Here is a 15003-nt window from a genome sequence, read left to right as displayed (position 1 = left end):
AAACTGAGAAAATGAGATCTCGCTTCTGGGATTACCTTTTTTTTTGTTGCAGCTATCGTCAGAAGTAACATCGCTTCAAAATCGCCAAGATGCGTGTCGCCATATTCCAGTTGAAAACCGTAATAACCTTTTTCATCCCCACCGAGATGCAGGAGTGCGCTGATATGATGGCTCTGTTTTTCTCTCACGAGTATGTTTGGGCCTTAAGTGTGTGCGCGTTACGCCTATAATGTCTGTGTGGCCACGTGTGAGAGAGGGGGAGCGGGAGGGTTTTTCCACACAGATATTTCAGATAATATAGAAACTGTTGTATTGATCAAGTGTATCTAGCTTTGTTACATGTCAAGCCTTCGTTGCTAATTCGAAAACGTCAGTCTAGAACTAGCAGCGGAGGATGTGCTGCTTTTCAGCATTGGAGTAAAAAGGTACTGCATGCGCGTGCGTGCGTGTGTGTGAGCATGTGTAAGTGCGGTGGAGACAAGGGAGCTTGAGGGATCTTTTTAACTGAAATTGAAATAAATGTAGGATATTTTAGACGTTGTTTTGACATTCTTAACCGATTTACTTTAACCAGTGGCTTTGAAATAACTGTGATATGGAACAGTTATGCAGTCAAGATCTGGAACTACTTTATAGCCGTGCGTTTACTTGAAAAATAATTGCACACCTCAGAACATCCGTCAACCAATCAGAATCAAGCATTCAACAGACCCGTGGTATAAAATAATAATAAATATGAATATGGCCAATTTATACCAGACCAGCTTCCAACATTGTCAAATCACGGTGACTGACTAGTTATTTATCAGCATATACAGTTCAAATGCTGACGTAATCTTACTAAAGAGATTCAAATCTGTTTCCACACCACCAGCACAGAGAGAGACAGTCATTGCACAGTTCATGCATTCGTTTAATGAGGCAACTTTTTATTGGTTCAACTGTGTGTTCTTGTGTATGGGTCCCTCTTTTTTATGTCTGTTAAATCATTTGACAGTCGTTTTATTGTTTGGATCTGCATTCAACAACGTTACACAAGCACAAAATGTGCTGTGTTTTAAACCTTTTTTAAAAAGGCATATTGCATTAGACATTGTGTGACTTGAAGAGGTAAGGGTTAAAGTTATTTCCTCATGCCCAGTAATAGGATGCAAAGCAATACTGTTCATTATCCTAATTTGTCTAATTCTGACTTTAAAACTGATCTTCGATATCAGTCTTGTCTTACTGTGAATTAAGTCAAATTTTCCTCTTTAAAGAAGAATAACATAAAACCCACACAGGGTTTTAAACATTATTTTACTTGATAAGCTTGATAACATTGTGAGAACAGTATATGGGTATTCTACAACTGTCATATAATGCAAGTTATAACTACTTGCATAAACATCTGGACTTGTGTATACCGGAACATCTCTTTATGGTTCAACACGCATCTAAACAAACAACATAGAATGGCAATGACAGCTAGCCAGCACGGCCTCATCTACTTTCTTTAATTTCTTTCTTTTTTAATTCAGGTTCCCGGGCTTTTGTAGATCAGTGGATGGATCGATCAGACATCTGCATTTTTTCACATTTTGCACAAGTTTATCAAGTAAAATAATGGGTTTAAATCCCGTTTTGTTTTTTCTGTTTTTTTTCCCACTTTTTTCACCTTACAGTCTAGTTGATCCCACAAAAGCTCAATGGGGTTAAGATCCATAACACTCTTTTCCAATTATCTATTGTCCAATGTCTGTGTTTCTTTGCCCACTCTAACCTTTTCTTTTTGTTTTTCTGTTTCAAAAGTGGCTTTTTCTTTGCAATTCTTCCCATAAGGCCTGCACCCCTGAGTCTTCTCTTTACTGTTGTACATGAAACTGGTGTTGAGCGGGTAGAATTCAATGAAGCTGTCAGCTGAGGACATGTGAAGCATCTATTTCTCAAACTAGAGACTCTGATGTACTTATCCTCTTGTTTAGTTGTACATCTGGTCTTCCACATCTCTTTCTGTCCTTGTTAGAGCCAGTTGTCCTTTGTCTTTGAAGACTGTAGTGTACACTTTTGTATGAAATCTTCAGTTTTTTGGCAATTTCAAGCATTGTATAGCCTTCATTCCTCAAAACAATGATTGACTGACGAGTTTCATGAGAAAGCTGTTTCTTTTTTGCCATTTTTGTCCTAATATTGACCTTAAGACATGCCAGTCTATTGCATACTGTGGCAACTCAAAAACAAACACAAAGACAATGTTAAGCTTCATTTAACAAACCAAATAGCTTTCAACTGTTTGATAAAATGGCAAGTGATTTTCTAGTACCAAAATAGCAATTTAGCATGATTACTCAAGGATAAGGTGTTGGAGTGATGGCTGTTGGAAATGGGGCCAGTCTAGATTTGATCAAAAATGACTTTTTTCAAATAGTGATGGTGCTGTTTTTTTACATCAGTAATGTCCTGATTATACTTTGTGATCAGGTGAATGCCTTTGGTGAATTAAAGTACCAATTTCCTTCCGAAACAGCAAAATCCAAACTTTATTTCAAACTTTTGGCCGGCAGTGTATACCCAAAAAAATAATTTTCTTTTTTATTTTGTTTGTTTTGATGGTCTTGATGATGTGACAACATTTGGTTCCAGTACCAAAAACTATGTGGTATTTATAGCATTTTCTGTACATGTCCCAGGTCAAAAATGACCCTAAGACAATTGGAGGGTTAATCAAACAGGTTATTTATGATAATAAAATGGATAAGATGCATTCTTAAACATTACATTACAGACTGTTGAGGCAGTACAGAAAGCAAGGAATTATCTGGAGTTTCTTGAAGATTCTGTTCAGATTCCTCGCAATCTTGTTGGTATGTCAATTTTTTTTATCCTCTTAGAAACAGTTAGTGTAACCCTGAAGAATTTTAAAATGTAATTTTGTTTGAATTAAGCTTAAAGTCAACATGAAATGACATGCACAACTAATTTTACTTCTGTAATGTGACATTTGTTTGAGTGAAAACACTTAGGGCGGGACTTGATTTTATTCATCTGGAATTAATTAAATAGTGACCGGTGGTTGAAAAATAAGAGGACTTGCAAGGAAAAAAACATTTTCTTTGGAATGACGCACACCAATCTATTGTTCACAATAACACCAAGAATGTGCATTAATATTTAAATGAATTTAGATTTTATGTTAACTTTAACATACAAAATTTTGTGATTATCAAATACTTTTTCTACAAATCTTCTCTTTGTAGGGAAGGTTATTGGCAAAAATGGTAAGGTTATCCAGGAAATTGTCGACAAATCTGGTGTGGTACGAGTGCGAATCGAAGGTGACAATGACAACAAACTCCCCCGACAAGAGGTAAGTCACCTGAAAGTACCACAAAAAAGCCAGCCAGAACAAATTACAGACCAACAGTGATACATCAACTAATTTCTTGATAGGGAATGGTGCCGTTTACATTTGTTGGAACGAAGGAGAGTATTGGCAATGTACAAGTCCTACTGGAATACCATATTGCTTACCTAAACGTAAGTATTGGAAACTGTTGTTGTGAAAGGCCAGTGATGTGTTTGAGAAACTCAAGCACTTGTTTGTGTTGCGCAGGAGGTGGAACAGCTGCGAATGGAGCGGTTACAGATTGACGAGCAGCTACGGCAGATCGGGATGGGTTACAGGCCAGCCCCGAACCGACCCGCCGACAAGGACAAGGGCTACCCCACTGACGAGACCGCAACAAACACCCTCCATATCAATCGTTCGTACAGCGGCAGGGGTCGTGGCCGCCGGGGTCCTGGATACACCTCTGGCTATGGTAGGGCTTTGATTTCGTAATCTGCACAAATTAAAGAGGTAATACACCATTTATTGGGGGAATCTCATACAAGCTGTCAACAAAATCATACTTCACCCCAAAAACATAAGAAACAAGAAATTGTATTTTGCTTAAGAGAAAATTAAGCATGTTTTCAGGGCACATTTTTTACATTGTGACATAAGTTTCATCACAGTGAAGGACAGCACTGTTTCATCCCACTTTTGGAGTGTTTGGTGTTTAATTTTTCTTATATACAACACTGCTAACTTTGCACATGAAAAATAGTCACAAAATGCAACCATTTTGTTGCAATCTGAAGCAATTGTTGTTGTTAAAATACTTTTCTGCTATCTCAGCTTAACTTAAGCTGATTTTAATGAAAAATTGTTGTATTCATTTTTCTTCTTGTAGTACAGTAAAAACTGCTGTATTACAATAATGGAAATCAGCATTGAGAAAAATGGGAATTACAAAAAATATGACATATTTTTTTTCTGCATTGTGCTAGTGAATTTAGGATGAAAGGTGCTTAATTGTCCTGGAAATTTTACAATATAAATAATTTTAAATGGTCCTGAAAATGGAGCGCAACAGTCCGGTTCTGGAAGTACAAATCCCATTTTTTTCTCTATAGGCAAATAGATTTTTAGTGATAATTTATGAACCTTTAAAGACAGACCTATCATGAGCTCAGAGGTTGTTAATTGATTGTAGGAGCTTCTGTTGAACTGCCTTCAGTCAGTGTTATTTCTTCTTTTTTTTTAACTCATGAAAATGATCCACTAGTCAGATAATTGCGGCAAACAAAGTGCGCCAAAAGAGCTCTGCAGTGACCACCCACTCCCATGACACACTGTCTCCCTACACTCAAACTACTTGTTTATTTGTATATATCTGAATATTTTGCAATAAAATAAAAATTTATTGTTTCTATACTTATAATCAACCACTTAAAATTAATATTTTTTAATTTTTTTATTTTATTACGTCATTCGCTACAGATTTTTGTTTCATGTTGTGATTCACATGGCTTACAACTACACAAAATATATATTTTTTAAATCACTATGAAAGAAATTAATGGGAAAAATACTTTGGGAACTGTATGGTGGAGGTAATTATGACAGTTTCAGAAGGCTGGCTGGTGTTTGGGTTAGTAAAGTAACTCTCTCATGTGGTCCACAGGCACGAACTCGGAGCACTCGTACGCCTCTGAGACTGACACTGAGCACAAGGACGAGCTGAGTGACTGGTCTCTCGCAGGAGAGGAGCCAGAGCGTGCCCCCAGACAGCAGAGAGACAGCAGGAGGAGACCGGGAGAGGGGAGGGGGAGAGGACGTGGAGGTCCTGGGGGCCGAGGACGTGGCTCAGGACGAGGAGCGTCTAACTCTATTAGCTCAGGTACACTGGGACATGCCCCAAACAAGTCGAGACAAAGACTTGTTCATACTTTGGGTTAAAGATCTGAGCAAACTCCTAAAAGAAACTAGCCATCCCCCCCTCCTCGTTTGACCCCAGCCATGCTAGAGGCTAGAATATCGTAGAAAATTGGGGATGTTTTTATTTTTTGAGAACCACATACAGTAGTTACATTTTAAAAACCACCTAGAAAACCAACCAGATAGCAATTGCCTGACATCGTGGTGGCGAGTCACACCAGTTAAATTTACAGAAACTGAGGTATCTAGTTATTGTGTAATTTTAACAAATGTGTGTCGTTTCAGTTCTGAAAGATCCCGATGGAAACCCATACAGTCTGTTAGGCAACACTGAGACAGATCAGACTGCAGATACAGACGCCAGCGAGTCTCAGATGAACACCATCCGCCGCAGACGCTCTCGCCGCCGCCGCACCGATGAAGACTCTACAGTTATGGACGGCATGAGCGAGTCTGACAACACCTCGCTCAGTGAGAACGGGCTCGGTAAGCATAAGAATATTTGCTTCTTACACCCTGTCTACACTGGACATGACCGATGATGCAGTGCGATATGCCACAACGTCTTAAGGCTGTCCAGACTAGAAACGTCGCAGTGACATTTTAAGATAATGCCACTACACGGACCAATCAGATGTGAGCTCAAGGCTAGATTTGAGCAACCGTTAAATGGTTGAATAAGCTATATTCTACATTATTTTCAGCGGAAATCCATTTGTTTTTAAATAAACTTCTTATTTATTAATATAATGTTATTATTGCTACAACTGTCTTTGTTATGTGAGGGGTTTTTTTCATTTGATTTTCATGACTATTGGTTTTGTGAAAGTATCCCAAACATCTAAAAACTGCAAAACACACAGCAAGCACAGTGTAGCCTGATTCCTGAAAGAATGACTCTTCTGAGCCGGTTGTTTTGAATCAACTGCATGCAACATTCAGCACTAGCAGTTTAGTTTGATTCCAGAACAAATGACTCTTCTGAGCCGATTCTTTTGAATCAACTGCACGCAACATACATCACTAGCAGTGTAGTTTGATTTCAGAACAAATGACTTTTCTGAGCCTGTTGTTTTGAATTTACAGCTCGAAACACAAAGCGTGACTAGTGTAGTTCGGATCCTGAACTATTGACTCTTATGAGCCGCTTCTTTTGAATCCACAGGGTGAAAAATACAGTTCGACCAGTGTACTCCGATTCCCAAATGAATGGATCTTATTCGCTTTTATATCAACAGCGCAAAACATACAGCGTTACCAGTGTAGTCTGATTCTCAAACAAATGACTCTTATGAGTCAGTTCTTTTGAATTACAGCATGAAACATACAATGCGACCCTTGTAGTCCGATTCCTGAACAAATGACTCTCATGAGCCAGTTCTGTTAAATCAACAGCGTGAAACAGTTCAATCAGTATAATCTGATTCCTGAACAAATTACTCTTATGAACCGGTTCTTTTGAATTACTGCGTGAAACACACAGTGTGATCAGTGTAATCTGATTCCTGAACAAATGACTCTAATGAGCCAGTTCTTTTGAATCACAGTGTGAGAAACAGTGCAACCTTGTGTAATCTGATTCCTGAACAAATGACTCTCATGAGCCAGTTCTTTTGAATCTAAAACGCGAAACGCAGTATGACCTGTGTAGTCCGTTTCTCGAACAAATTTCTCGTATGAGTCAGTTCTTTAGAATCACAGCACGAAACATACAACGCGACGTGTAGTCCGATTCTCGAACAAATGACTCTTACGAGTCAGTTCTTTTGAATCTACAGAGTGAAATCTACAGTGCAGCCAGTGTAGCCTGATTTCCAAAGAAATGACTTTTATTCTTCCTCAAAAGTAGTAAAAGAATGAATGAAATCATTAAGAATCTGGAATCATTCAGAGGAATCGGAACCATTAATATTCCTTACGATATCTCTCTAATGCTATGGTTAGAAAGAAAAGATGATTTAAATTAAACATCACGGCAAGCATTTATTTAACTGTCAGAATTTATTTCAAAATAACTAATAAAATTCATGGCAAAAAAATATTTGGCAAGTAATATAATTGTATTTCAGACATGCCTAGAGTTGCCCGTCAACAGAAGCATGACGCAACACAACGGACGCCTCCAGTGTAGACTGCTTCTTTGATTACAACAGAGGCGATTTCGTGTAGACGTCGTGACACTTGCTTCCAGTTTAGACAGGGTGTAACATTGATCAGTCAAATCTCATAAACTGCCACCATTTCTGCATATTTGTGTATCAACAATCTCACAAACATTCCTATCAAGGCTTTTCCTAAAATGCCGATCAATGTTTAAGGTCAGGTTTAAACCGATCTTTTGTAGATGATGCTGAAGCTAAACAACAGCGCCGCAATCGTAGTCGCCGCCGCCGTTTCCACCCTCCTGTGGAGAGGCAGCCAGGTAACCAGTATGAATTAACATGGGTTTGTGTTTAAGAGAGTGTTAATCCAAGCTGCATGGCATTGTATGCCTGTAATGACCAGTGGAACATTAAATTAAACGTTACACGAGCCCAATCATTGAACGCGTCAGCCACTAGCAAACTGAACTTGTTTTTGTTGCATTATCTCTGGTGTTTGTACTAGAGTGTGAAATTGTATTTCTTTATTTTTCTAGAATGTTGTTCTAAAAATTAATACACTAATTCTAATTAGTTATGCAATTAATCTAAAATAAAGGTTTTGTATTTGATTTGCATGGTTTATGTACAGTTGAAGTCAGAAGTTTACATACACTTAGGTTGAAGTCATTAAAACTCATTTTTTAACCACTCCACAGATTTAATATTGGCAAACTATAGTTTTGACAAGTTGTTTAGGACATCTACTTTGTGCATGACACAAGTAATTTTTCCAACAACTGTTTACAGACAGATTGTTTCACTTTTAATTGACTATATCACAATTCCAGTGGGTCAGAAGTTTACATACACTAAGTTAACTGCGCCTTTAAGCAGCTTGGAAAATTCCAGAAAAGTCAAGCCTTTAGGCAATTAGCTTCTGATTGGCTAATTGGAGTCAATTGGAGGTGTACCTGTGGATGTATTTTAAGGCTCAGTGCCTCTTTGCTTGACATCATGTGAAAATCAAAAGAAATCAGCCAAGACCTCAGAAAAATAAATTGTGGGCCTCCACAAGTCTGGTTCATCCTTGGAAGCAATTTCTAAATGCCTGAAGGTACCACGTTCATCTGTACAAACAACAGCACGCAAGTATAAACCATGGGACCATGCAACCATCATACTGCTCAGGAATGAGACGCATTCTGTCTCCTAGAGATGAACGTAGTTTGGAGCGAAAAGCGCAAATCAATCCCAGAACAACAGCAAAGGACCTTGTGAAGATGCTGGAGGAAACAGGTAGACACGTATCTATATCCACAGTAAAATGAATCCTATATCAACATAACCTGAAAGGCTGCTCAGCAAGGAAGAAGTCACTGCTCCAAAACCGCCATAAAAAAGCCAGACTACAGTTTGCAGGTGCACATGGGGACAAAGATCTTACTTTTTGGAGAAATGTTCTCTGGTCTGATGAAACAAAAATTGAACTTTTTGTCCATAATGACCATCGTTATGTTTGGAGGAAAAAGGGTGAGGCTTGCAAGCTGAAGAACACCATTCTAACCGTGAAGCATGGGGGTGGCAGCATCATGTTGTGGGGATGCTTTGCTGCAGGAGGGACTGGTGCACTTCACAAAATAGATGGCATCATGAGGAAGGAAAATTATGTGGATAAATTAAAGCAACATCCCAAGACTTCAGCCAGGAAGTTAAAGCTCAGTCACAAATGGGTCTTCCAAATGGACAGTGACCCCAAGCATACCTCCAAAGTTGTGGCAAAATGGCTTAAGGACAACAAAGTCAAGGTATTGGAGTGGCCATCACAAAGCCCTGACCTCAATCCAATAGAAAATTTGTGGGCAGAACTGAAAAAGCATGTGCGAGCAAGGAGGCCTACAAATCTGACTCAGTTACACCAGTTCTGTCTGGAGGAATGGGCCAAAATTCCAGCAACTTATTGTGAGAAGCTTGTAGAAGGCTACCCAAAACATTTGACCAAAGTTAAACAATTTAAAGGAAATGCTGCCAAATACTAACAAACTGTATGTAAACTTCTGACCCACTGGGAATGTGATGAAAGAAATAAAAGCTGAAATAAATCATTCTCTCTACTAATATTCTGACATTTCACATTCTTAAAATAGTGATCCTAACTGACCTAAACAGGGAATTTTTTTGATGATTAAATGTTGAAAAACTGAGTTAAAATGTATTTGGATAAGGTGTTCTGACTTCAACTGTAAATGCATGAATGTCTCTTACCTAAAAGGAATGGTTCAGAATCAAAAATGAAAGTACTTTCATAATTTTGTTCCAAACATGTTTGACATTTTTTGTCCATGGAACACACAAGATGTTATAAAGCCATACAGGTTTGTAATGACATGAGTTTAAGTAAATTATGACAGAACTTCCATTTTTGATTTTGAACTAGTCCTTTAAGATTCATAAAGATCTTTTGCAAATGAAATCATTGACGTCTTTTACAGTTACCGTGGCTGACTACATATCACGTGCTGAATCTCAGAGCAGACAGAGAACCCCGAGAGATCTGAGGAAGAACAAAAAGGAGATGGTAACTCCAAAATTTCTTCATATATTTTTATATTTCCTTTGCTTTCTGTGTTTAGTTTTAAAAAGAACTTCTGAATTGGTTTAAAGTAGACCCTATTTAATGCACCTACCTGGTCTTACTGTGCACAGTTTATCAGTGCATGTCGGGGTTGTGCAGAATTCAGAATTTCAGAATTAACTTTCAGTCCATGAGTTGGAATTTGAATTGAATTGGCCACGCCCCACAGGAAGTTAAAATGGAATTTGAATTGGAATGATAGGAAGTGGAATTTACTGAATTGCAATTAAAAGAAATTCAACAACGTCACCCTACACAATTTAATTGGTGACAATTATTTATTTTTTTGCCTATTTATTCCCTAACAGGTAATTACATTTTTTAACCTATAGACGTTATATCTATAGGTTAATGTACAGCAAAAATAAAATCTTTTCATGGCTATGTGAATTTTTATTTTATTTTTTAAGAGAGATAAATGTTACATTTATCTCTCTAAAAAAAACAAATAATAATTCACACAGCCATGAAAAGATTTTGTTTTTGCTGTACAGCACCAGAAGTGGTCATAAAATAATAATAATAATTTCATAAAAATAGATTCAAAATTAAATTTTCCAGCATTCCTGTAAATAGTGTTTTTACACCATGGTCTGTAAAATGAAAATGTATTGAAGTGAGAAAAAAAAAAGAAAAAAAAAGAGATCTATAGATAACATTTTAAACATTACTTTTTATTGTTGATTATTAATACTGTAAAATGTGATGTGTTTGTAGAACTGAAAGATATTAAGTTTGCATTACTTTAAGTTGAATTAATCTAGTTAGTTTTAAGTCAGTTAACTGAAGAATGTCAACCTGCCATGACTTTTACATATTAGCTGTGCATATAACGTATTAATTTTACACATTTAACAATTACGTATTTAAAATAACTTTTATGAAGAGTTCTTAAACTCTGTCAACTAAGACCTATGACAGTTGCTTCCCTCATTTGTTTTTTTTACTTTTTTATTTACTCATCACATAAACACTATGATGTGTGTGCTGTATATACAGTAGCATGCACTAGAGATGTGCGGAACGACTGATTTCACTGACGTTTAAACAATTTTTATTCGACTAGTCGACTAGTCTAAAAAGAAACCAACCTTCAGAAAACAGTAAAAAAAAAAAAAAAAAAAAAAAAGTGTTTTTGACCCATCTAAAATACTTAATACTTGCATGGTTTTTCCATTGTTGTTGTTGATTTTGTTGTCATGGTAGGTAACTTGTTGTTTTGTGATGTCAGGATGAGTTTGTTTCTCTAATAAAATGATCAATTTGTTGACTGTTACCCTTGTCGTGATTCATGTATCAAGTGTGGAGGTCAGTGCATGCTAGGGATGTGCGAGACTAGTCGACTAAACTGTTCTGATGCTTATTAGCATCGGACTAGAATGCTTATTCTAGTCCAAACCCAAAGCTAAATTCCAATGAAAAGAGGCATTTATATGCGACATGCTCGCCTTGCATTATGATCATTGTACATTAAATATAGAACATGACACATTCACTGAATCAACGTTAGCGAATATTTAACAGGCATATTTATTGAAAACAGTTGAATGAATAGTGCAGGATCAATAGATCAACCCAGCCCGTTCTAAACAGTATTCACCCAAGTAAAAGTTACTTAACATATTAAAATGGTCAGGACATTGTTGAAAATAATTAAGTTAAGCCAAATCTACAAGAGAAAAACAAAAAGTAGCCATAGGATAGAATAAAATAGGCCTGTGATGTAGCCTACAATAAACCTAATGTATTCTAAACATGACGTGCACACAGAATAAAAGAGAGTTTAACCCGTTAAGCAGTCATTTTCTAGGCTACTTACACAATAGCATACATTTTTTGATGAGCAAAATTAAGACGTCGACATGGTCCAGTGAAAGGTGGTACCTGACTTACCCGAGGCGGCTTTCCTGCTCTTGAAAAAGCCCGCTCGGCTGGAAAATAACTTACAAGTGCACAGATTTAAAGAAGAATGTGAAAACATCTGACTTTCAAACCAACGTTTCGTAAATCTGCTTCCTGCACCACCACCGAAGTGATTTCGTAGCTACTTTGCTGAGTTTTCTTGTCTAGTGAGAGGACATTTTCCTGCGCGTGCCGCGAGAGAGAGGGAAGAAGCACGCGCAGCCTGAGGTGAAATTAAACTTTGTATCTGCTGCAGATATCCTCTTTTTTTAAAATAATATTTGTATTATTAATTCTATTTAAAATATGTAACATTAAGATGACAGTAATGTAAGCACGGCCTCTGTAAAAATATAAAGCCAAATGTAAATGTGTACAAATGTTGAACAGTTTAATGAGGAAAAATATTAACAGACTAGTAATTCCAGTGTCGACTAGCAGCATCAGAACCGTTTAGTTGACTAGTCTCGCACATCCCTAGCATGCATTGACCTCGATTTGATACATGAATCACGACAAGGGTAACAGTCAACAAATTGATCATTTATTAGAGAAACAAACTCATCCTGACATCACAAAACAAGTTACCTACTATATATATATATAAATGGAAAAATACGTAAAAATACGACTTATGGAAGCATAAAATATTGCGACAGTAGTACATGTCTCGGATCATGAATGACCCTTCACACTTTTCGTAATTAAGCAATATATGTATCTATATATATATATATATATATATATATATATATATATATTTTTTTTGTTTTGTTTTTTTTTTTGCGATTTTTAGCAATTAATTTTTTTGCACAACTATTCATATGAGAAAGATTGAGTAATACTGAAGAGGTGAGGGTGTAAAAAAAAAAAGAAAAAATTGAGTAAAGGGTGTGGAATGAGGTCTTGGGTCACTAAAGAATTGAGGTATGCATTTAAGGGTTAAAGGTATACTGTAGGGTCAACTCACGGAATTATTATTTGTATTTTTTTGCTGGTGAAAGATGAACATAAATGATGAAAGCCAAATTATTAAATGCCATGGATCAATATTTACTGAGTTATCCATTATGTTTCGCTTATAATTTTGGTGCAAAACTAGAGATAAAATATAGCTGCAAGCAGCGATACCGGGGTCAAGCCAATTATCGGCACCATGAGCAGCAAAAGAAGCTTTGTGACATGTTTTTGGTTAGAGTCCGATGAACAGTGTATGAGTTAGAAAAAGTAAACTTTCAATCATAAAAAAAACCCCAGATATATTTTAAAATTAACTAAAAATAGCTTGTTCTTAGAATTTTTGTCCAGAATGTGGCGCTGTTCTGAAACTGCTCAGATAGTATCTGGGCATGAAGGTTATGCAGGAAAGCGTTCAAGAGTTATAAGCCAAAATAGCCATTTTTCTAACTCCTGACCAGTGGGGGGTAGTGCGCCAAAATGCTGCAGGTAACCTCAGGGCCTAATGGTGATGACACGTACCAAGTTTCATCCCAATCCTTCAAAGCGTTGCAGAGATACAGCCTCAAGTTAAATTTTGCACGTTCTTCGTCGAATTCGTTGAAGTGCCATTTGAAAACGGTATGGTTTATCAAAATTTTATGGTTTATGCCAATTTTCGTGCAAATCAGACAAACAGTCTAGGAGGAGTTCAAAAAAGTATTTTTTCAAAACAGTTAAAAATGGCGGACAGGAAGTTTGCTCGGTCATGATTGGTATAACTGGTATCATTGTTCTCGGCATGAACCACGGAATCTATCAAGACCAGTCTCATGACAGTAGGCAAAAACAGTCAATAGCTATTAGCATTTTTAGAAATAGCATTATAATTTTTGACCACAAGGTGGTGCTGTCCCAAAACGTTTTGAGTCCCTTTGGAGCATGGTGCCAAAGACACATACCGAGTTTCGTAACAATATGCCAAGTCGTTTGTAAAATACAGCGTTTTATGACTAAATTCAAAGTAGCCGACGTCCAAAATGGCCAACATAGGAATTTTTTATAATTCCTAAAATTTTATAATTCATATTGCTGGACTCGTTATACCCCACTGAATCTAATGAGACCAATTTGATGATTGTATGACAAACTGTTCAGAAGTTATAAGCAAAAATTTTCTTTTTTTCATATCTCGTGACCACTAGGTGGCACTGTTCCGAAACTGAGCAGGCACCCTCGAGTCATGGTGCCTATGACAAATAATAAGTTTGGTATGAATACACTAAAACGTTACGGAGATACACCCTCACATCCATTTTGGCATGCTCTTTGTCGAATTCGTTGAAGCGCTATTCGAAAACGGTATGGTTTATCAAAATTCTGTGAATAACTTTTTGTCCTGAGTGCCTTTTTGTGCAAATCGGACAAACGGCCTAGGACGAGTTCGAAAAAGTAGGTTTTTCAGAAAATTAAAAATGGCGGAAAAATTTTCATGATGGAAAATGATGTCATAGGCTGCATCTGCATCTTGAGCCAAGGAATCAGAGGAAAAATTTCGTTTCTAGGATTCACGGTTCAAAAGTTATTAACATAAACATGAGTGCAAATGTGGGCAGTTGGTGGTGCTACAGGGTTTGAGGTAGAGATGCCAAATTTGCTGTGGTAACAGATCAGACTGTCTGCCAAATTTCATAACTTTCCCACAAGCGGTTTTATGGGCTGCCATAGACTCGAGCGGAAGAAGAATAATAATAAGAAAACTAACGAAAACAATAGGGGTCTTTCGCCCCTTCGGGGCTTGACCCATAAAAATAAATAAATAACCTTAGAAAGGTGGCAGCATTATGATTTTGTTTTTTTTTTTCTCACAGAGATAGGTAGGTCTGGTAGTAAAATCAGTTTCACACATTTCATTAAATTTATGTACATTTCAAGACTCAACAGTATTTGTACTTCAGACCTTTGTTTTGTTGGATGAGAAAACAAAAATATAACTAACTCATACCATGTGACCCACATTTTTTCAACCATTAAAATTTCACAATTTACAGATGTAGCCACATTGAGAGCCCCATTCTCTGGGTTTTTAAACATAAAGGGCCTTAAAAAATTATATATAAAAAGGAAAGATTTATATATATATATATATATATAACTATTAAGATATCTAATAGTTCTGGAGTTATAGGCAACTTTTTTCCAGTTTT

General features: G+C 36.9%; 1 protein-coding gene across 2 annotated transcripts in view; it reads left to right on the top strand.

Annotated features, from left to right (window-relative positions):
* Positions 1-15003, top strand: part of LOC127438694 (RNA-binding protein FXR1-like) — a 31194-nt gene that overhangs the window by 15702 nt on the left and 489 nt on the right. Inside the window, exons 9-16 of one of the 2 annotated variants that reach the window (XM_051694470.1) lie at positions 2765-2843; positions 3237-3346; positions 3430-3516; positions 3593-3800; positions 4989-5204; positions 5528-5728; positions 7587-7664; positions 9816-9901. In XM_051694470.1, coding sequence (XP_051550430.1) covers positions 2765-2843; positions 3237-3346; positions 3430-3516; positions 3593-3800; positions 4989-5204; positions 5528-5728; positions 7587-7664; positions 9816-9901 — 1065 coding nt within the window. The remainder of the gene's footprint in view (positions 1-2764; positions 2844-3236; positions 3347-3429; positions 3517-3592; positions 3801-4988; positions 5205-5527; positions 5729-7586; positions 7665-9815; positions 9902-15003) is intronic. The other variant, XM_051694471.1, reaches the window with a different exon arrangement.

Source organism: Myxocyprinus asiaticus, chromosome 50 (assembly GCF_019703515.2).
Source record: "Myxocyprinus asiaticus isolate MX2 ecotype Aquarium Trade chromosome 50, UBuf_Myxa_2, whole genome shotgun sequence".
In the NCBI taxonomy this organism is placed as follows: Eukaryota; Metazoa; Chordata; class Actinopteri; order Cypriniformes; family Catostomidae; genus Myxocyprinus; species Myxocyprinus asiaticus.
Note: the sequence above shows the minus strand (reverse complement) of the source record. Positions and strands in the feature narration are given on the sequence as shown.